Source organism: Lissotriton vulgaris, chromosome 11, assembly GCF_964263255.1.
Source record: "Lissotriton vulgaris chromosome 11, aLisVul1.2, whole genome shotgun sequence".
Taxonomy (NCBI): Eukaryota; Metazoa; Chordata; class Amphibia; order Caudata; family Salamandridae; genus Lissotriton; species Lissotriton vulgaris.
The window spans coordinates 136,153,495-136,172,769 of NC_141699.1; the positions used below are offsets into that span (position 1 = coordinate 136,153,495).

A 19,275-nucleotide genomic window follows, 5' to 3' on the forward strand; every position below is an offset into this window, starting at 1 on the left:
TTATTGTCACAAAGGAGAGTATTGAGAGATTGAATTAGTGTGTTGTTGGCCTCGTTCCAGCGTAAGTTGAGATCACCCAGGATTATGTAGTTAGTGTCTTTGAGTGCGCAGTGGGCAATCAAGTCGGATAGGTGTTCACCAAAAGAGGGGGAGTTGCCAGGTGGGTGATGGAGAAGGTGACCAACTAAAGGGCTGTTATCCTTAGTCATGATGGTGACAGATAGACATTCAAAGGAGCTATATTTGCATGAGTCCATTACAGCGATGCCAATGTCATCTTTATGGATGATGACTACATCTCCCCGCGTTGATCTTTTCTATCTTTGTTGATGATGGTGAAACCTGGGGTCACCAGCATGTCTAAACAAGGTAGGGAGATCTCATTTAACCAGGTCTACGTGATGAACGCAATGTCTATGTCCTGAGAGAGGATGGCTTCAGCTAATTCCGTTGCATGCTTGGGGGCTGATCTGCAGTTAATGAGCATACAGTTAGTAGATATATTATTTTTTTCAGATGCTTTTCTAATGGGGCCCTCGGTATGGAGGTGAGGGAGGGCGGGCGTCTTGTGGTTTTCACAGGAGGGAAGTCTCTTCCGAAGCCCGTGATCACTTGAACATTGGAGTTAGTGGAAGTTGGGAGAGGGGAGTCATGATTGGAGTCTAGGTCCATAGCTTCTTCAGCAGACATTGCTGCTTTCCTTCTGGATGGTCTTTGTATTTGGATCTCCACATCTTTATTAGTGTGGCTCTGAGCTCCAGTCGTGGGGGCTTTGATTCTTGTGAGAGATTGTAGTGGGATCACAGCGTCAGTTCTAGGGGACCTGAGCAGCCGGTTCTCGAGGGCGGGGGAGGTCCCTATTTGGGGTTTTAGAGGGGTAGAGTCAGTCGGATAGGAAGTCATGAGTTGGGAACGTTGCAGCTTTCGAGTCTTGTCTAGGTTAGAAAGGATTTCATCAAGGCCACTGAATAGGATTTCTAACTGACTTTCTAGTAGGGCCAGCCGGTGCGCCATATTTTCCGGGGCTGTTGGCGTGCAGTTTTGGGTTGGGACATCTCGTGAGGTGGGGGGCAGGGTCGAATTGTGAGGTCTAATGCGGAGTAGGTCAGCCCGGCTGTGTCCGTTAGCGACCCTCGGTAGGGGGTTTAATCGTGAGCTCTTCCTCAATGATTCTGCAGGAGTGATGAGGGGGTCAATAGACCGAGCCAGAGGGATGATGATGTGCTGTTGAGGAAGATGAGATTGAGGGGGCGATGGGGATTGATCTTCTTCAGGAGATTGAAGGGGGTCAGTAGACTGAGCCCGTGGGATGATGGAGTAGTGTTGAAGAAGATAAGATTGAGGGGGCTGTGGGGACTGATGCTCCTTGTCTCGGTTCGTGGGGATGGAGGAGTGGGAGGAGTTTCTGTGGGGGAGGCTTGGGGATTTCATCAGGGGAGTGGAAGTAGATATTTGCTTTCCTGATGGGGCAGATTGATCGGGGAGGGGGCCCCTAAGTTCTCGTTGTTGGCCTGTATCAAAACTGTGCCATTTGCGTAAATGGTCACTGATGTAGTCCCTTTTCTAGTTGCCTGGTTGGTGAGAGAGGTTGTCAGTTTACAGCTGAGAACTGATCATCGTTTTAGATATGTGAAGTTGCATTCTTAATGTAGTGTTCCAGCTCTCAGGTCTATCTGTGTGGAAGATGAGATCCATCTTTACCTGCCCTTTGCAGGAGCTAGAGCTTGTGGCGCCCAGGGCTATCCCTCAGATTGCCGCCCCTTTGAGGAGGGGGGGGGTGATGGGGGAAAAAGGACGGTGAGCACTTGAAAGATGTCCGTCGACACACTATTGCTGCCAATAGTTAACTCGAGTAGCCTCTCCCCTAAGGCACAATGCCTGGTTGATCGAGACTCACTGCACAAGCCTGAAACACGGTGCTCCATGGCCACTGCCTAGGTAAAAATGAAAGGGTGGCGCATGGGCTGATTTGGTGCCTGGTGATTTGTATTAAAGTGAGAACACCGACAGGTGCAAAAGAAGGGCCCTACCCTACTGTAGCAGCTGGGTGTGAGAGTGCCTCTTTGGAGGAGCAGGAGCTCCAGCTGATGCAGGTCAGGCCGGGCCTAAAGCACAGCGCTCCTCTTGTTGGGAGGCTGGGAGCACTGCCACAATAATATTTTTTTGTTTATTTCGTTTTTAGTAACAATTGGGTACACATACAACTTCACATCTGTCTACATTTCTAGTGAGCATGAATATATTTAAAAAACACAGTTGATGGACAGAATGTAGAACAATGTCATACATTCACCCCAGTACAAGGATCTGGGCCTAAATCCATCGTTTTTTTGCACTCCACACCACCCTGGGTTAGACACTGGCTATATACAAATCAGCTCTGACCCTGTGCCCCATGGGAACAGTCCAGTCCGAACTACCAAGCCATGTCTTTCCCAAACCGGAATCAAGCATCCAAGGACCGGTTTCTGGCTATCAGCCTTCATTCAGCCTGGATAGCTTGACTCCAGTGGTGTGGAGAGCCTGGGACTCACGTCCCAAGCGTGGAAGGGTATACTCAGTCCCTTGCTCATTGCACCATCAGGATTCAAGCAAGCCGGGCCGAAGACGGCTGAAATGCCAGAAACCGGTCCCCGGAAGCTTGTTTCCTTCCCAGTGAAAGAATTGGCTTGGTAGTTTGGTTTGCCCAGTTCCCATGATGCACTGGGCCAGGGACAGACTAATTTGCATATAGCCAGGTTCTGAGCTGGGATGGTGCAGTGAGCTAAAAAACGGTGTTGGATTAAGCCCTGATCTCTTGACTGGGTTAGAGTATTCTGCTTAGTTCAGAAACTCTTTCCATCACCACCCCCTGTTGTTTAATCATGAATATATTTACACATTGCGTCATTACAGCATAATACAAGTTGTCATGATGTACTGAGGTATAGCGCAGATCCAGGTTTGTCATATTATTCTCTTTTTTTCTGGTACTGTATTAGTGGTCTATGATGGTCACATTGTAAGTATTGTACAAATGGGCCCCTGGCCCCAGCCCAGAATTCTCTAGGACGTGAGGCTGTTGGTAGCTAGTGGGAGCACTGCCACAGTGACAGTACATGGCAGCCAGCCTCGGCCGGAAGGGCAATGATTTCATGGGAATGAGTCAGAGCTTGCCAATGAATGAAAATTACTGATTCTCTCTCACCTCTTTAATGAATAAGTCTGTCTCTCTGAAAGCTGCCTGAACTAAAGCACTGCCCAGTGCCAGCCGGCGCCCCCAGGCAAGAATTAATTCCGACACGAGTCACAAGACGAGAACGTAACGGTGAGTGCATAACTCGTCACTGCTACGTTCTGGAGGCGAGGGCTGGCCAAAAATGTCCATAAAGGGCCGTCATTGGTAGCACTCGCGCGCACGCTACAACTGATTGACAGCCCTGGAGGACTCTGAGCGAGGGTGGGACGGGGGGGGGGGGGGGGGCCAACAACGGTCAGAGGACGAGGCAGGACGTCACTAACGCGGCGCAGGGACTTAGGCCGCACAGCGCTGCACAGTGCAGCCTGCACTCCTGACCGGCTTTTAAGGTTTAACTGCAGCGCAGCAGGCAGGCACAGTGCAAACACACAACTCAGCCACAGCGCCTCTCGTGTTGGTCAGGAAAAACTTGTAAAGCAGCACAAAACAGAATTTCAAGTGTGGGCGTTTGGAAGTACAGAAATAGCAGGTTGCGACTCTGCCATTGTGGTCACAGTTCTACGAAAAACTGCCTACAGCTCTGCTCAACCATGGCCCGCAGAAGGACTCCAAGCAACTAGGTTTAAAAATATACATCCCTAGATCATAACTGTGCACTGTGTTGTAATATATATCTCCCGCAGATGAGCGGAAGGCTGACATTTATTACAAGCAGTGTAATTAGGTTGTAGTTTCAAGGTGATCTCGATATACGGCAGGCACAGGTCTCATCTAGTCTGCCATATGAAATCTAGAGGTGCAATAGACAGCAGGAAGGTCGGTTTCATAAATCATCTCTAGGGGTGGACACCGTGTATGTAAATATATGTCTCAAACTTTCGATCTTTCTAGATTACGCAAAATAAGGAACCATTAACGCGGGACTCATTGCCAAAAGTAAGTCCCGCGTTTGTGTGCACTGTGAATGCAGTCTGCTGCAGTTACCGAAGCAGGTGACAGTGAGTCAGTCACGTCAGAGTGCAGGCTGGAGCGTGCGGCTTTGCATTGCACTTGACTTGACTGTCACAGTCTGGGTGGCGGCCGCGGCACTGGAAGCCCATTGCGGCCGCCTTAATAATTTATTTGGGACACTCACACTGTGTTCCTACCTTCGAATTGTTCCCAAATAAATTATAAAGGCCGGCCCAACGGGCCTCCAGTGCTGTGCGCCCGCCTCAAAAATTGTGTCGCCCGCCCCCACCCCCGCTACGCCACTGGCAGTGGTACGTGTCTACAAATAGCGTTTCTGGGTGTTGTCTGATTAGATTCTTTTTGTGGTTTCTTCTCACTTTTGGAGATAGGTTAGGGGGAAGCTAATAGCGAAGGCATTTGCGCTGTGCGGTTTCATGTGGATCGACATGGGTGGTTCGACCGAAAATGGCGTGCCTGGTGACATTATTGCGTATTATGTAGGAGGGACGGGACGAGCTATTGATAGGGGGGCAGGACTCCCTTGGTCTGGTAGTATCGACTGTGGGAGACTTCCCACAACGAATGTTTGGTGGGCACTCAAGGTTCCACCCTAATATGGGAGTCGAGATTGAGGGGGCGCAGAGTAGACTAAGGTATAAGAGTGGTTGCTGCAGGTGGGAGAAAGCGTCATGGAGCAGGTAGTGGGGGGGCCACAGAGTAGACTAAGGTATAAGAGTGGTTGCTGCAGGGGGGTGAAAGCGTGGTTGCTGCAGGGGGGTGAAAGAGACATGGAGCAGGTCTGGTACCTTAGAGTGGGCCAGGAGTCCTAGCGTCGTTGGAGCAGGCGGAGGGTAGTCCTTATTGGTCGCCATTGGAGGGTCTGGCAATCTCTAGGCTTCGGGAGGCTGGCCCAATTCCTCATCAAGACGGGAAATGTGAAGATCAGCTTGCGCTTGGTTAAGCGTCCTGGGTATGCCCTTAAACTGCATGGGCATTTAGCTTGGCGTCTTGGGTATAGTCTTAAACCTGGCGGTAAGTTAAATTACAGTTTCTGAATGCAGAGGTGGATTGGCGTTGGCCATTTTCAAACCAGGCATCAGGCCGTGCCAGTCCGGAGCGTGAACAAGCTCATTTTTATGCTTTCTATTGGGCAGTTCTCAAGGGGGGGGGGGGGGGAGAATTTTCAACTGCTTGAGTGTCCCAGTGAGCGGGGTCCGCCTTAAATTTAATAAGTCAAGTCAAGTCACTAAATTTATATAGCGCGCTACATACCCAGAGGGTCTCAAGGCGCTTGAAGAAGGGTGGGGAATTACTTGTCAAATATCCACGTTTTAAGTTGCTTTCTGAATGCTAGGTGGTTCTGAGTAAGGCGAAGGTGAGTGGGAAGTGAGTTCCAGGTTTTAGCTGCCAGGTAGTTGAAGGATCTACCTCCCATGGTGGTTTTGTTGATGCGAGGTACAGTGGCAAGGGCTTGGTTGGAGGATCGTAGCTGGCGGGAGGGGGTGTAGAAGGACAGTCGTGTGTTGAGGCATTCGGGTCCGATTTCGTAGAGTGCTTTGTGTGCGTGGGTTAGGAGCCGGAAAGTAATTCTCTTATTGACGGGGAGCCAGTGGAGGTTTTTCAGGTGACCAGAGATATGTTCTTTACGCGGGATGTCTAATATGAGCCTGGCTGAAGCGTTCTGGATGCGTTGGAGTTTTTTCTGGAGTTTTGCGGTGGTACCGGCGTAGAGGGTGTTTCCGTAGTCCAGTCGGCTAGTGACCAGAGCGTGGGTGACCGTTTTTCTAGATTCGGTGGGGATCCAACGAAATGTTTTTTTGAGCATGCGAAGAATGTTGAAGCAAGATGAAGAAACGGCGTTGACTTGTCTGTTCATCGAGAGTGAGGAATCCAGGATGACGCCTAAGTTCCGTGCGTGGTCCGTTGGGATGGGTGCTTTTCCAAGGGCCTCTGGCCACCAAGAGTCATCCCAGGCGGAGGGGGAAGTGCCTAGGATGAGGACTTCTGTTTTGTCTGAGTTCAGTTTCAGACGGCTGTGCTTCATCCAGTCAGCTACTTCTTTCATTCCTTCATGCAGGTTGGTTTTGGCAGTGTTAGGGTCTCTGGTGAGAGATAGGATCAGTTGAGTGTCATCGGCGTAGGAGATGATGTTGAGGTTGTGTTGGCGTGCGATGACCGCGAGGGGGCTCATGTATACGTTGAAGAGGGTGGGGCTGAGTGAAGAACCTTGTGGTACGCCGCAGATGACTTCAGTGGCCTCAGACTTGAATGGTGGGAGGCGGACTCTCTGAGTTCTTCCGGTGAGGAACGAGGTGATCCATTCCAGTGCTTTTCCTTGGATTCCGACGTTTCTGAGGCGTTGTAAAAGGGTGCTATGACAGACCGCGTCGAAGGCTGCGGAGAGGTCGAGGAGGATGAGGGCGACTGTGTCTCCATTGTCCAGTAGAGTTCGAATGTCGTCTGTTGCTGCTATGAGGGCGGTTTCAGTGCTGTGCTTGGCTCGGAAGCCGGATTGTGAGGAGTCGAGGGATTTGTTGGTTTCGAGGAATGCGGCGAGCTGGTTGTTGACCGCTTTCTCGATGACTTTGGCCGGGAATGGAAGGAGTGAGATAGGGCGGTAGTTTTTGAGTTCGGTGGGGTCAGCTGTGGGTTTCTTCAGGAGGGCGCTGAGTTCTGCGTGTTTCCAGCTTTCCAGGAAGGTTGCGGAGTTGAGGGAGCAGTTGATGACGTCTCGAGGTGCGGTGCTATAATGGAGTCTGCTTTGTTGAAGATGTGGTGGGGGCATGGGTCTGTGGGGGATCCCGAGTGGATAGAGTTCATCAGACGGATGGTGTCCTCAGTGGAGATTGGCTTCCAGTCATTGAGGATGTTCAGGGGGGGTGGGGGTCCTGCAGGGGGTTGGGTGGGTTGGTCTTCGGGTCGGTTGTCGAAGCTGTTGTGGATGTCTGCAATTTTGTTGTGGAAGAATGAGGCTAGGGAGTCGCAGAGGGCTTGAGAGGGGGTGATGTCGTTGGAGTTGGCTGAGGGGTTTGTAAATTCCTTGACGATGTTGAATAGTTCCTTGCTGTTGTGGGCGTTGTTATCTAGTCTGTTCGTGAAAGCGGCTTTCTTGGCATTCCGGATCAGTTGGTGGTGTATGCGGGTGGCATTTTTGAAGGCGTCCTTGGTGCTGGTGGTTGGGTCTTTTTTCCAGGCCTTCTCAAGAGAGGGACAGAGTTTCTTGGATTTGTTAAGATCATCGTTGAACCAGGAGGCCTTCTTGCTGCCTAGTTTGAATTGTCGTTTTTTCAGTGGTGCTAGGATGTCGGCGCTGTTGGATAACCATTGGGTGAGGTTGGTGGCTGCTTGGTCGGGGTTTGAGGAGTGGGCTGGGGGGTTTAGAAGAAGCGATGAGGAGATCTGGTCGATGGTGATTTTGTTCCAGTTTCTTTGCAGAGTGGGTTGGGGGTGGTTGTTGGATGTGGGCTTGTTGTAGGTAAAGTGAACGCAGCTGTGGTCAGTCCAAAGGAGAGTTGTGGTGTGGCTGAAGGAGACATGTTTGCTGGAGGTGAAGATAGGGTCGAGTGTGTGACCTGCGATGTGGGTGGGGGTAGTGACAAGTTGTTTAAGTCCTAGGTTGGCGAGGTTGTCTAGAAGGGTGGTGGTGTTGCGGTCGTTGTTCTTTTCAAGGTGAAAGTTGAGGTCTCCCAGAAGGATGTAATCTTTGGAGGGGAGCGCGTGTGGAGTGATGAAGTCCGTGATGTCTTCACTAAATTGTGCGCGGGGTCCTGGTGGCCTGTAAAGGAGGGTGCCTCTGAGTATGGTCTTGGGGTCGATGTGGATCTGGAAGTGAAGATGTTCAGAGTTGGCGAGATTGACGTCTGAGCTGGTTGAGATACGGAGGGATTTTTTATGGACGATAGCGATGCCTCCTCCTGTGTGGCCTGTACGGTCCTTGCGAATGATCTTATAGTCTTCCGAATGGCAATGGTGATGTCTGGGGCTGATGCGGCGTTCATCCATGTTTCTGTTAGGAAGGCGACGTCCGGAGAGATGGTGTCTAGTAGATTCCAGAGGTCAATTGCGTGCCTGTGGACCGAGCGGGTGTTGAGCAGGATGCATTGTAGGTGGTTGGGGTCGGATATCTGTTATGTGTTCGTAGATGAGGAGTTGTTCTTGGTGCCGTCGAACTTGCAGGAGTTGCAGGAGAAGGGTCCATGGGTGTGTCCAGGAGCGGCTTGGACGCAGTTGGGGTAACGGCCGGGGTTAAGGGCTAGGAGGGTGGTGGCATCGTAAGTAATGCGGGAGGGGATGGCATTACGAGGACCAGGGGGAATGGCGCTGGGCGCGGTCCAGGCGCGGACGGGCTTACCTTTGGCGCACCTTCGGCGCGGCCGCAGCGCGTGGACGCTGCGCGTGGATGCTGCGCGTTGGAGCATCTGGCATTTAAAGGATAGTGGAGGGGGCGGAGCGTGGGAGGGGGAGCAGGGAGGCGTGGGCATAGGGGGAGGGACGGGCTGCAGGCACAACAAAATGGTGTCCAAACAACAACAAGAAGGACAGCACTACGCTATGGGCGCAATCAGGGGGCAGTGCGGGAAGAGCGGACTAGCGGTGGAATACAGGAAAAATAATAATACTTTAAATCACCACACAAAGCGATGCGGAGCACTACGCCACCGATCGGGAGAGGAGAGGAGCAGCGCTACGCACACAGCCACAATCTAGATGAAATATGCAAAGCAAGCAGGGCGGAGCGCTACGTTACAGCTCGAATGCTAAAGCAATTCAAATAAAAAATAATGCAATGAGAAGCAGCGTTACGATACCACAGCAGCGCTATGATGTCGGGAGGAAGGCTGGAGCGACCGCTTTCAAAGGAGTCAAGCAAGTCAAGTAAGTAAATCAAAAGGGGGCAGGGACAGCTTCAAGTGGTCTCCAATGATCACTCAAGGTACCAGGCGGCCATCTTAGGGCCAGGCATCACCATCCGAGCCGATCTGGAGAGGGATTCCAGCTCTTTACAAAGCTTCACTCAGGGTAAAGCAAGGGACTTACTGTGAAGGGCAAGGGAGGTGGAGGTGGAGCTGCGCTCCAGCTTCAGCAGGAACAGCCTAGTGTGCTCTTCTTTCGATCATTAAAGGTCCCAGGCGGCCATCTTAGGGCCAGGCATCTCTATTCTTGAGAAACGTGATTAGGAATGGTAAGATATGCGTCTTGTAAGTCTATCCAGACCATCCAGTCGTTTGGGCGAAGCGTATCTTGCAAATGAATGACAGTTTCCATTTTGAAGTGGCGATACACCACAAACTGGTTGAACCATTTTTGATTTATAACTGGACGTATTTTCTTGTTTTTCTTTCGGACACGGAAAATGGAACTGAGAAACCCTGAGGTATCTAGAGGGGCGATCTGAATGACTTGTTTTTGGAGTAGGTTTTGGACCTCTACCGAAATAAGATGAGACATGTCTGCTGAAAAGACTAGAGGAGGAGGGAAAACTGTTTGGGAAGGTGGCGCATAAAATTTTAGAAGATAACCTTGGACAGAGTTTAGAACCCAGGGATCTGCGGTTAGAGTACGCCATTTTTGGATGAAGAGTTTCAAATGACCACCCACCGGGGGAAGCAAAGGAGGACCTACCTTGTTGGTTGTTGTGGCGGAAGTTCTTCTGTCCTCGACCTCAGAACCCATGACCTCTTTGTGGGTAGAATTGAGGTTTGTACTCCTGTGTTGAAAGATCCTCTGGAGCCTTAATTCGGATAGGAGAGGCCGGAAGAGCGACTCCTGCCTCTGCCGGCCCGCCTAAAAACCCAAGGTGAAAAAACTTTTTTTGATCGATTGCTGAGCCTAATCCAGAGAGACAAAAGGTAGTGACAACTTTGCTGAAATCTTTAACAAGGGAGTCTCTGAACAAAAGGCTATCTGCCTTGATCTAGAGGAGTTAGATTAGCTAATTTAGGATCGAGTTTGATAAGAAGCTCTTTGCGGCGTTCGTAATAGCTGCATTGTCGTTGCCTAAAAAGCCCACAAAGAAATATCTTCAGCACTCAAGTCATGTCCCTCAAGAGAGCAACTTCTGCCAAGTCAAAAATGCGAGCAAAAGGGCCCACGATATTCAAAAGCTTGTCCTGGCAGATGGACCAAGCTTTATCCACCCCTTTGCGGGGGTCTTTGCCAAACTTAGAGAAAAACATAAGAAGAGGATGGTCAATAGAAGGAGCAACAGTAATGTTGGATGGTAGAGAAGGCTCTGGACATTCAGACTTTAATTTAGATCGGGCTGATTTGTCGATGTGAGGACGAAGTCTGGCTGAAATATAATTGCCAGCATGCGAAGCCAGGAACCACTCCGTGGAGTTGGGGTGATGGATGGTGGAAGGATCAAACATGGGGGCACCGTCAGAGTACAATACTGGAGTAAAAGCAAAGAAGTCAGATTTGAATTTCTTAGAAGAGGCGGGAAGGAGGATTTAAAACATCAAAGACGTCAAACAAATCATCAACTGTTTCACATCTATCGTCGTCTATGTTCATAATGGTAGAAATCACCAATTTTTTAGGTACCTTTACGTGTTTGGATTTAGATTTCCTCTTGCCGTCAGAAGTTGAGAACCCCTGGGAGATACAAAGTCCTCAGTCAGGTGCAAGGGAGACTCGCTAATCAAGCGTGACATATTTTGAGGAACATTTGTAGACACAGAGGGTACCAACTTTCTTTTTCTGATATCCCCGCAGAATGGGCCAAAGCTTTGGACAACAGACTGAGCATAGAATTCTCCATTACCTTAGAAAAAAGTTTCATAGATGCTTCAACAGCATTCTCCACAGAAGTGTTATTAAAAGTATTTAAGTCACTCTCGAAGGCTTCGCCTTCCTCAGTATGCAGGTCACACCCAGGGGAACTGTCAATCTCCATTTGAGAGAAAATGGTGAGCCACAATGGAGAGAAAGGGTTCAGATTAAGGACCAGGAGGTGCAGGAGGCTGGAAGGGAGTAGAAACCAACCAAACCACTCCCACAAGAGACGGGGTCAAGGGGGCGAGGAACGAGACTCAACCACCAACACGCGTGAGTGGGGGGATAACAGCTGAGCAGGAAACAGAGCGTTGAAACTTGAAAAATAACACGGTAAGCACAAAGGGCAATTATGGCATTCAGAAGAAACAGTACAGCATACAATAATTACACATAACCATGCATCATGCATATATACATAAACGAAGAGAAGGCACTTATCTGACTGCGAGCAGCAAGAAAAGAGGACTGTTCGCAGTCAGTTGTAACGTTATACCTGTTGCTACGCCCCGATTCGTTATGATGTTGTGATTTTGAGTGCTCCCATTGGCCAGCAGTTTTCTCGGCCCTCTGGGAACTGTAGTTTTAGTACTTATCTTGGTTGCTATTGGAATAAAGGCAAGATAAGAAAGCATATTAGGAGCCTCCGGTCTTGCCATAAAATTTTACCGATACCGTTGTACACTTTGTTTGCAGTCTGGCATCTGCCTTTTGCTTAAGAAAAAGGGATTTAATCTCCGTTTTGAAATGCTCAAACAGTCCATAGGGCTAACAAATAAGCGTTCTAAACCTAAGGAGGAGAGAGTAGATTTGATACAAGAAATCCATGGGATCCCATCGACATTTTCCATGGATAAACAGTCTTCAATTCGTTTTTGGGTAATGTGAATAGACTCCCTTCTTCAGATAGAGTGCCATAAAATAATTGGTGCCTAAGTGATTGTATCCGTCAAATATGGGACCTCCAATTCTGTTCGGATAATGTGGTTGGAGCAGCTTACGGGGAGGCCTACTAGTTTTTTCCAAAAGATGTCCTCTATTACTTGGAGGGCAGATGGGTTGGTATAATCCCATATGCCTGCTCCATAGGCTGCTACCGACACTGATTTCGCTGCATACACCTTTTTTACCATGTCGATAGGTTTTGCCCACAATTTTTTGATGAATGAAGAGCAATGATACTTCTCTCAAGTGATAACCCCCTGGTAGTAAGCATATAGGACCATGATAGTTGCCTATGAAATGTTACACCTAGGTTAGAAAAGGTATCGGTATGTTTTTTTTCCCAGAAATATAAAAGCTAAGAACCTTCCTGCTAGAGATTAGGATGAAAGACTTTGCTTCGGTAGTTTTAAGCCCTAATTTTTGCATGTAGGTTACATAAATGTCCAGTAACTTTTGTAGGGCCAGGCTCGTGCGGGCAATTAATACTTTGTCGTCAGCATACAGGAGAATTGGGGTGCGAACGTTGTTAGTTTTAGGGACGTATGGGGTTGAGTCTGACAGGGTAGCCTCTACCACATTAGTGTAGATAGAGAAAAGAAATGGGGCGAGTACGTTGATAGGAAATGCCCTAGTGCACTCCACTTCACCAACGGCTCTATGCACAATGTGTGTTGTACCTTACCCATTGGTGGAAATTCTTTTGTCTCAATTAACAGAAGCTTGATTAGGAGACAGATCCATTTGCAGAACAGATTTGCTCATGCAGAAATTCTACAGTTTACATAGATTTTAACGGCATAATCATTGAGGGTCTGTAAATCTTTGAAAATGGTAAATCAATGCAAATTATAGTAGTAGGTCTAAGAAGCGTAGAGGTTTGCATTTTCTCTCTATTGAAGAGACACCTCATTTTTTTACTTCAATTTTCTCCAAGATCAAGGACACATCTGTTTCTGATTGACATTCAGTAACAGAAGGGGTTAGGGAAACTGTTACAAAAGCATACATACATTTTAGCTGAACGCAATATAATGCAGTGCCCACCCTTCTTAATCCGGCACCGATTCCTATTAGTCTTTGCCAACCCAAAGGTTTTATAGCCCTTTATTAACAGTGTAAACTAAAAATGAAGGTACAAGAAGGCAAAGAACGGCTATGACACAGAATACATTGAGAGGCCGGTAACAATTTCACAACCTTTGCCTACAGGAAAGGTTGGTGATGCAGTTTTGTAACAGATCAAATGTGAGTTTTCAATTGAAAATCAGGGAAGTTGGGAAAAAGGAAGTGGGTGCCAGAAGAAAATGAGCATTCCATGAGAAGGACATGGTTAATGTTCTGCTTGTACACTAGATTGGAGTCTCAAAGCAATATATATTATGTTTTCTAATAGTGGTCACTGGCCTACCGCATGGCTCCAATCTTCATAGTCAATTGGCTAACAGAGGTGAGCAATTTAAAAAGATGTGAGGAGAGGAAGTCATTACTTTGAAATCAGAATGGGGCAATAACGTTTGAGCATTGTATCCCAGCAAAAGGGTAAACATCAGAATTGAAGATTGATTTCCCTCAAACCAAAGACTACTTGAGCACAGATTTGCAACAATTCATAATTGCCTGGGCTTAGAACGGAATAAAAGTTGAATAAAGGTGACTTTGCAAACTAAATTAAGTTAATTCAACTGCTTAGTACTACTTCTAGAATAATCTTGGGTGCATCACAGAGACTTCAAGCTTGTTAACACTGACTAGAGGTTAACCTTTTCTGACTCCATACATTATAGGGTGATTTAAACGGATGATACAGACACTAAATAGAAGAATACATCTAGGTTTAAATGTAAAGAATGACCTTGCTTTTCAATTGGATGAGTCTACAGGTGAAAAATGGATCTTCATTTGTACATAAAGCAACAAAAACATGGCGGACAATAGTTTGTATGTGCTTCTGGCTCATTTCTGCCACTTCAACTCTTATATTGTGGAAATGCAGGAGAGAAGTGTTTTTTGTGTGCGTGATTGTACATAGATGGTTATAGGTTATCTATTGATTAGATCTTCATCACTGGCTAAACTGGCCTACAGACACTTTTCACAACCTTACTTTTTGTCACAAAATGTGAGCAATGCATGATGTACTGTTTTTACAAATTTAAAGCAACAAAAGTCTAACACTAAGCCTTCCGAAAATGAAAAGGTTTTATATGAAAAGATTAATTAAATTGCATCAGTGACTTGCATTACACACACGTATTTGTACAGTGCAAGTTCAACCACTGGGGAATTGTGATGCTGAATAACATCTGTTTATTGCTACCCAACTCAATTGTACTCATTTTATTGTCCTCTGAAGGATGAACGGCTGGGTGGAAATAGTTGCATATTTACACTTCACACTGTCCTGATGAATGAGCTTCTGTCAATCAGTCTTATCCTTTAAAGTTATTTAAGGGTATCCAACCTAGTCAAATTGTCTTTGAAAGCTCAAACGTACACACAGAAGCAGAATTTTCCAAAGAAATATACTTGTTTAATGAAGGACGATATAAACTGTGTTTCAGACTCCCTTCAACCTCAAACCTGGTATGGTAGGCGAGTTTCTGATTATTATTTTTATATTACTGAGATACAATGTAATTTACTTTGGTTTTGTTGACTGCATTGTTGGTAAGTATATGGCTGGCTAAGAGGTTTGTTAAATACAAAGTATATTTTTTGATAGTTCAGGGGTTTCTTTATTAAGGGAAGGCATGCGCAAATTGCAGATACCCTCAGAACGTGTGAGAAGAACATTATTGTAAACATGCATAATTCTAGAAATTACACATGTTGGGGCCTGGGGAACGGGCATATGTGGACCCATGGTTAAATGTGCGTGTACTTCAGCCCTGTGCAATACACTTAGCAACAAATTATGATGTGCTAGGTTGGCATAATGGAATCTGGCCACCAAGTGTTTTGAAGCAGACCATGATGTGCTCACCCTTCCCAATGGAAAGTGCATCTTGTAGTGGCTTCATCACTTCCATTAGCTTTAAAGTAAACTGTGGTTAAATGTTTTTAATCTAATCATTGAAAAGGATTCATCATTGTTGTCATTTACATCACTGCAAGATTTATTTTGTTTGTTCAAAGTAACTGAGTTTACAGGGTTTGGATGTTACTGCAAATGCCCAAACTCAATTACATTATTGTAACTACAATAAAGCTCAAATGATCAACAGTTTATGTCACACGTGGAACAGGTATTAAAAAATGATGAACTGTTTTTCCAAGCAGACATTTCGGGGAAAAAATAGAAAGCTCATACGATTGGTGAATTTGAGGAAGCTGAAAGTAAAAAAAAAATGTTTTAAAAAAAACACCTTGCCATAGATCTAGTGCTGTTCGTCTTCATCCTTTTGTTTTCTGGTGTGGTTGTCCCTACTTTTATCTCTCTCCCTCTCCTTTCGTGGTCTCTCCCTGTCCCTTCGTTCTCTATCTCTGCTTCTTTCATCTTTTGAGTCTTCTTTGTCTTTCACACTTTCCCTTCCGCCTCGGGATCGCTCCTCCTGCCACCTGCTGTCTCTGTTCCATTCGTGGTCTCTGCCCCTTTCCCTCCATTCTCGCACTCTCTCCCGAGGAGGTCCATATCTTTCTGAATATCTCTCCAAGTAAGAATTGTTCTGCAAATTGATAGGCTTACGGAAGGGTCTGTCCCGGCCTCCGAATCTTAACTGGCCAGATTCCTTTTTACCTCCAAAGCCTCCTCCAAAGCGCCGCGGGATCCAACCCTTTAAGGTTCTTTCCAACTCATAGTCTACCATAATCTCATTTTGATCTATGACAAGTTTATTTGCATCTCTGTGTGCTTTTAATATGGACCGCTGTTCCTTGTACTCTACAAATGCATAACCCTTTGAGAATCCAGTTACCAGGTCTCTAACAAGCCGAATTCTTCTTATGTCTCCATATCTGGAAAATACCTCCTTTAATTTCTCCTCCTTGGTCTGTAAATTTAGTCTAGCAACAAAAAGCGTAAGATGAGGGTCTCCACAGACACCTTTATTTGGCACATATCGTGACAAGATGGCCCTTGAAACAGCGCGGTCATGTGGTTCCTCATCTGTTCCATCAATGCTTCCTGCTTTTAGAGGATGGTACTCCACAGCAATGGGTGACCAATCATTCATTTTCTACAAACAAAAATCAAATAATTACTTTTTCAGGACTTACATTTTTCATAATTCAGAAAAAAAGAGCACATCAATAACATTCTACATCTCGATGTATTGGGGTATATTGCTTGTTATAAAGTGGCATATTAGATATACGTTAAGGTAGTATTTGTATACTGAGCTGCTTGTAGAGAAATACCATTTAACCTTTTGGCCAAGTGACCACTCTAACCTGCACATAAAAACCTGTAGTTCACAAAGTCTTAGCCTTCATGGCTTTTTAAAAAGTCACTTTAACGTAAACATACCAAGTATTCTGTTTGCATCCTCTTTGAGGAGCCGGTGTACCAATGTTGTAGGACTGTGTATTTACGACATGTTGAGTAAGGGCCCGATGTAGGTAATTCCGATTTACCTACTCTTAAATACCGAATCATACCGATTCGGTATTTAAGAGTCGGTAAATAGGAAGGGTGCAGATGTAGGTAATTCTAATTTTAGAATTACAGAATCGGTATGATTCGGTATTTATTGATTCCTATGGGCCTTGAAGCCCATAGGAATCAATGGGAAATACCGATTCGGTATTTACCGATTCGGTAAATACCGAATCCTGCAAGGGTGCAGGGGGTGTCACTTTGACACCCTCTAGCACCCTAAGTACAGGCTTGTGTGACATGTGGCACACATACATGCCCTAAGGGCATGTCTGTGTGTCACATGGCACAGGTGTACATGCACAGATGTGCATGTACACCTGAATTCAGTATTTTACCGCCCAATTGTATTGGGTGGTAAAATACCGAATTCTGAAGGCCTGTAGCACTGTAAACAGTGCTACCTACATCTGGGATTTACAGTATCGGTAAAATTACCGATTTGGTATTTTACAGAATCGGTAAATTTACCGATTCTGTAAAATAAGGGCCCCTACATCTCAAAAACCAATTACCGGTCGGTAATGGCCGAAATCGGCCGTTACCGACCGGTAATTAGGGACCTACATCTGTCCCTAAGTGTTGAATTAGTGAGATTTGTACAGATTTCAAATGTACAAATATGTACGTGGTGCATATGCAAAGCAGGCAAGTTTTAATTTCAGTTATGTCCGAGTGAATAAGGATTTAAATTTGTGCGCATGTGTATTCTTTCCAAGTGAAACAGTGGGGCCATGAATTGGCTAGCGAGTGGAGCACATGTTCAAGTTTATGAAAGCAGAAAGGATTCATATTGAGTATTAAGTGGGATATCTAGAGTGAGCATTCAGTTCACATCCATTTAATTGAGCAAGTATTACCTGTGGTGCATCTGAGCTGTTTGGAACTGTGGCATGTGCCCTGGATTCAATGACGGGAGTACATGCGCAAGTGGTCGTGTTCTGGACAGATGTGTTTTGGGTCTGTGTGGAACAGGGAGGTTATTATAGTATTATATGCTGGGTTCGGTAAAGTGTGCTAGCTCTATTTGAATAGGTATCAATCTGCGAGAGCTGCACATGCCTGTGTGTCTCAGAGTTGGATGGATGTGGAACAGTGGTATAAGTTTGTTTTGCTGAATGGTTTGCATGCACAAATCGCTGAATGATGAACTCCTAGGCACGGAGCTCATGAGAAATAGTAATGCCTGTGTTGGATAGAATGATGTGCATTTACTCCACAGTAAGTGGCAGCCTGTGTTGGATTTGGTGACTTTGATTATGCACCAATGAGATTAAGTGTTCTTCTCTTGGGTATCTTTGACTTGGCATAGTCGTCTTTATTGTGTGATTACTTAAAATCATTACAAACACGTTTGAAGAAAAAAAATGCACTTAAAACCATACAGAAACTTTGGAGGATAAAAAAAATACAACCATAAAAATATCCCCATGTGACACTGGAGCAAACTAGCAGCATAGAGGACCAAAACAGTGCCTGTAACACAAATAAAAATAAACCTCACCAGGTACTTTAAAAAAAAAAAAAGTAAAACTGACCAATAATTTTAAAGTCAGGCAGACCGGAGGGGTGTGTAAGGCATGCGGAATACAGGAACCCCATTTTAAGCTGTTCTCTAAAGTGGCAAAGTGCTTGCTAAAGTGGGACATGCTCAGGCCGGCCGACCACTATGTGCATGGCACTAAGGTGAAAAGTGCCCTCATAAACAAAACTGCTCACTAGGTGCAACGTGTCCAACCAAGGTGCTTTTTTATGTCTTGCGCCTAGCGGTGCACTGCACAGCGCGAGACATTTTGTACGTGAAAAATGGGGAATCTAAGCTGACCTAATCCCACACGCTTGTGCGTGCGCATTTACTTTTCAGCTACCCCATTGGCCTTAGCGTGCATCTTTTAATGAAAGACTGCACGCTATTGGCCAAAGGCTGGCACACTGCTCCGCCCACGGTCTATTGGTGTCTATTACGTGCTTGGTGAGCGTAATAGACACCAATAGGCCGTCATGTGGTTTCAATTATCGTGCCCAGACACGGCCGTGATAATTGAAACCGAAACCAGGGCTCGCTGTGGCGCACGCACACCACTCGCGGGCTTTTTTTTTTTATCCATTTCACAGGGAAGCAAGTAAATGAAAGAAGCTGTGTTTTGTTCTGCGCCACTTTCACCCGGCTTGTTCTTTCTTGTTGTGCAAGAGCAGCTCAGTTAAGGACTGAGCCCTGTTAGTAGCTGTAGCGCCCGTTTTACAGAGGGAGCGGCCTGTGAAGCGTTTAGTTGCAGTTTTTACGACTCCTAAGAACTAGGCGCTAGGTAGAGCCGTGACGTCCCGGCTGCCCGCCCCGGACAGCGATGAGACTGCCATTGCCTGCGGTCCTAACAGCGGTTTAGCCCCTCAGCCTCCGGGTGTTCCACATTTATCATCCGTGGCACGAGCCATAGTTTCAAATATTACCTTGGTGAACCTTTTTCACCAGGATACAATAAATACTTTTAGAAGCCGTTCCCACTGTCCCTGCGCTGGGAGGAGAGAATGTGTATAGGTAAATGTCCCCTGGTAGTGCCCAAAGAGCTTAATGCGCTCTTGGTGCGCTTAAAACGCTTCACGTCTCAATAGGTTCAGAGGGTCTCCGGGAGGGGGAGTTGTGTGTGTTTTGTAAGGGTGCGAATGTGCTTTGGATGTGTGTGTGAGCGTGTTTTATGTCTGAGAATGCATGTGTTCATGTGTGGTTTGTATGCATGTGTGAGCGTGTTTGTCTCTGTGTGCCTGTGTGTGTGTTTTGTGTTTGTGTGTGCGCGCGCGCGCGCAGCACGTGATCCACATATGCAACCAGTAT

At 46.5% G+C, this 19,275-nt stretch overlaps 1 protein-coding gene across 2 annotated transcripts in view; it reads right to left on the bottom strand.

The window, feature by feature from the left end:
* Nucleotides 1-19,275, bottom strand: part of SNRNP35 (small nuclear ribonucleoprotein U11/U12 subunit 35) — a 64,273-nt gene that overhangs the window by 38,563 nt on the left and 6,435 nt on the right. Inside the window, exon 2 of one of the 2 annotated variants that reach the window (XM_086942914.1) lies at nt 15,217-16,026. In XM_086942914.1, the coding sequence (XP_086799040.1) occupies nt 15,229-16,023 (795 nt within the window). In that variant the 5' untranslated portion in view covers nt 16,024-16,026 and the 3' untranslated portion in view covers nt 15,217-15,228. Of the gene's footprint in view, nt 1-14,032; nt 16,027-19,275 lie in introns of those variants that run through there. The other variant, XM_086942913.1, reaches the window with a different exon arrangement.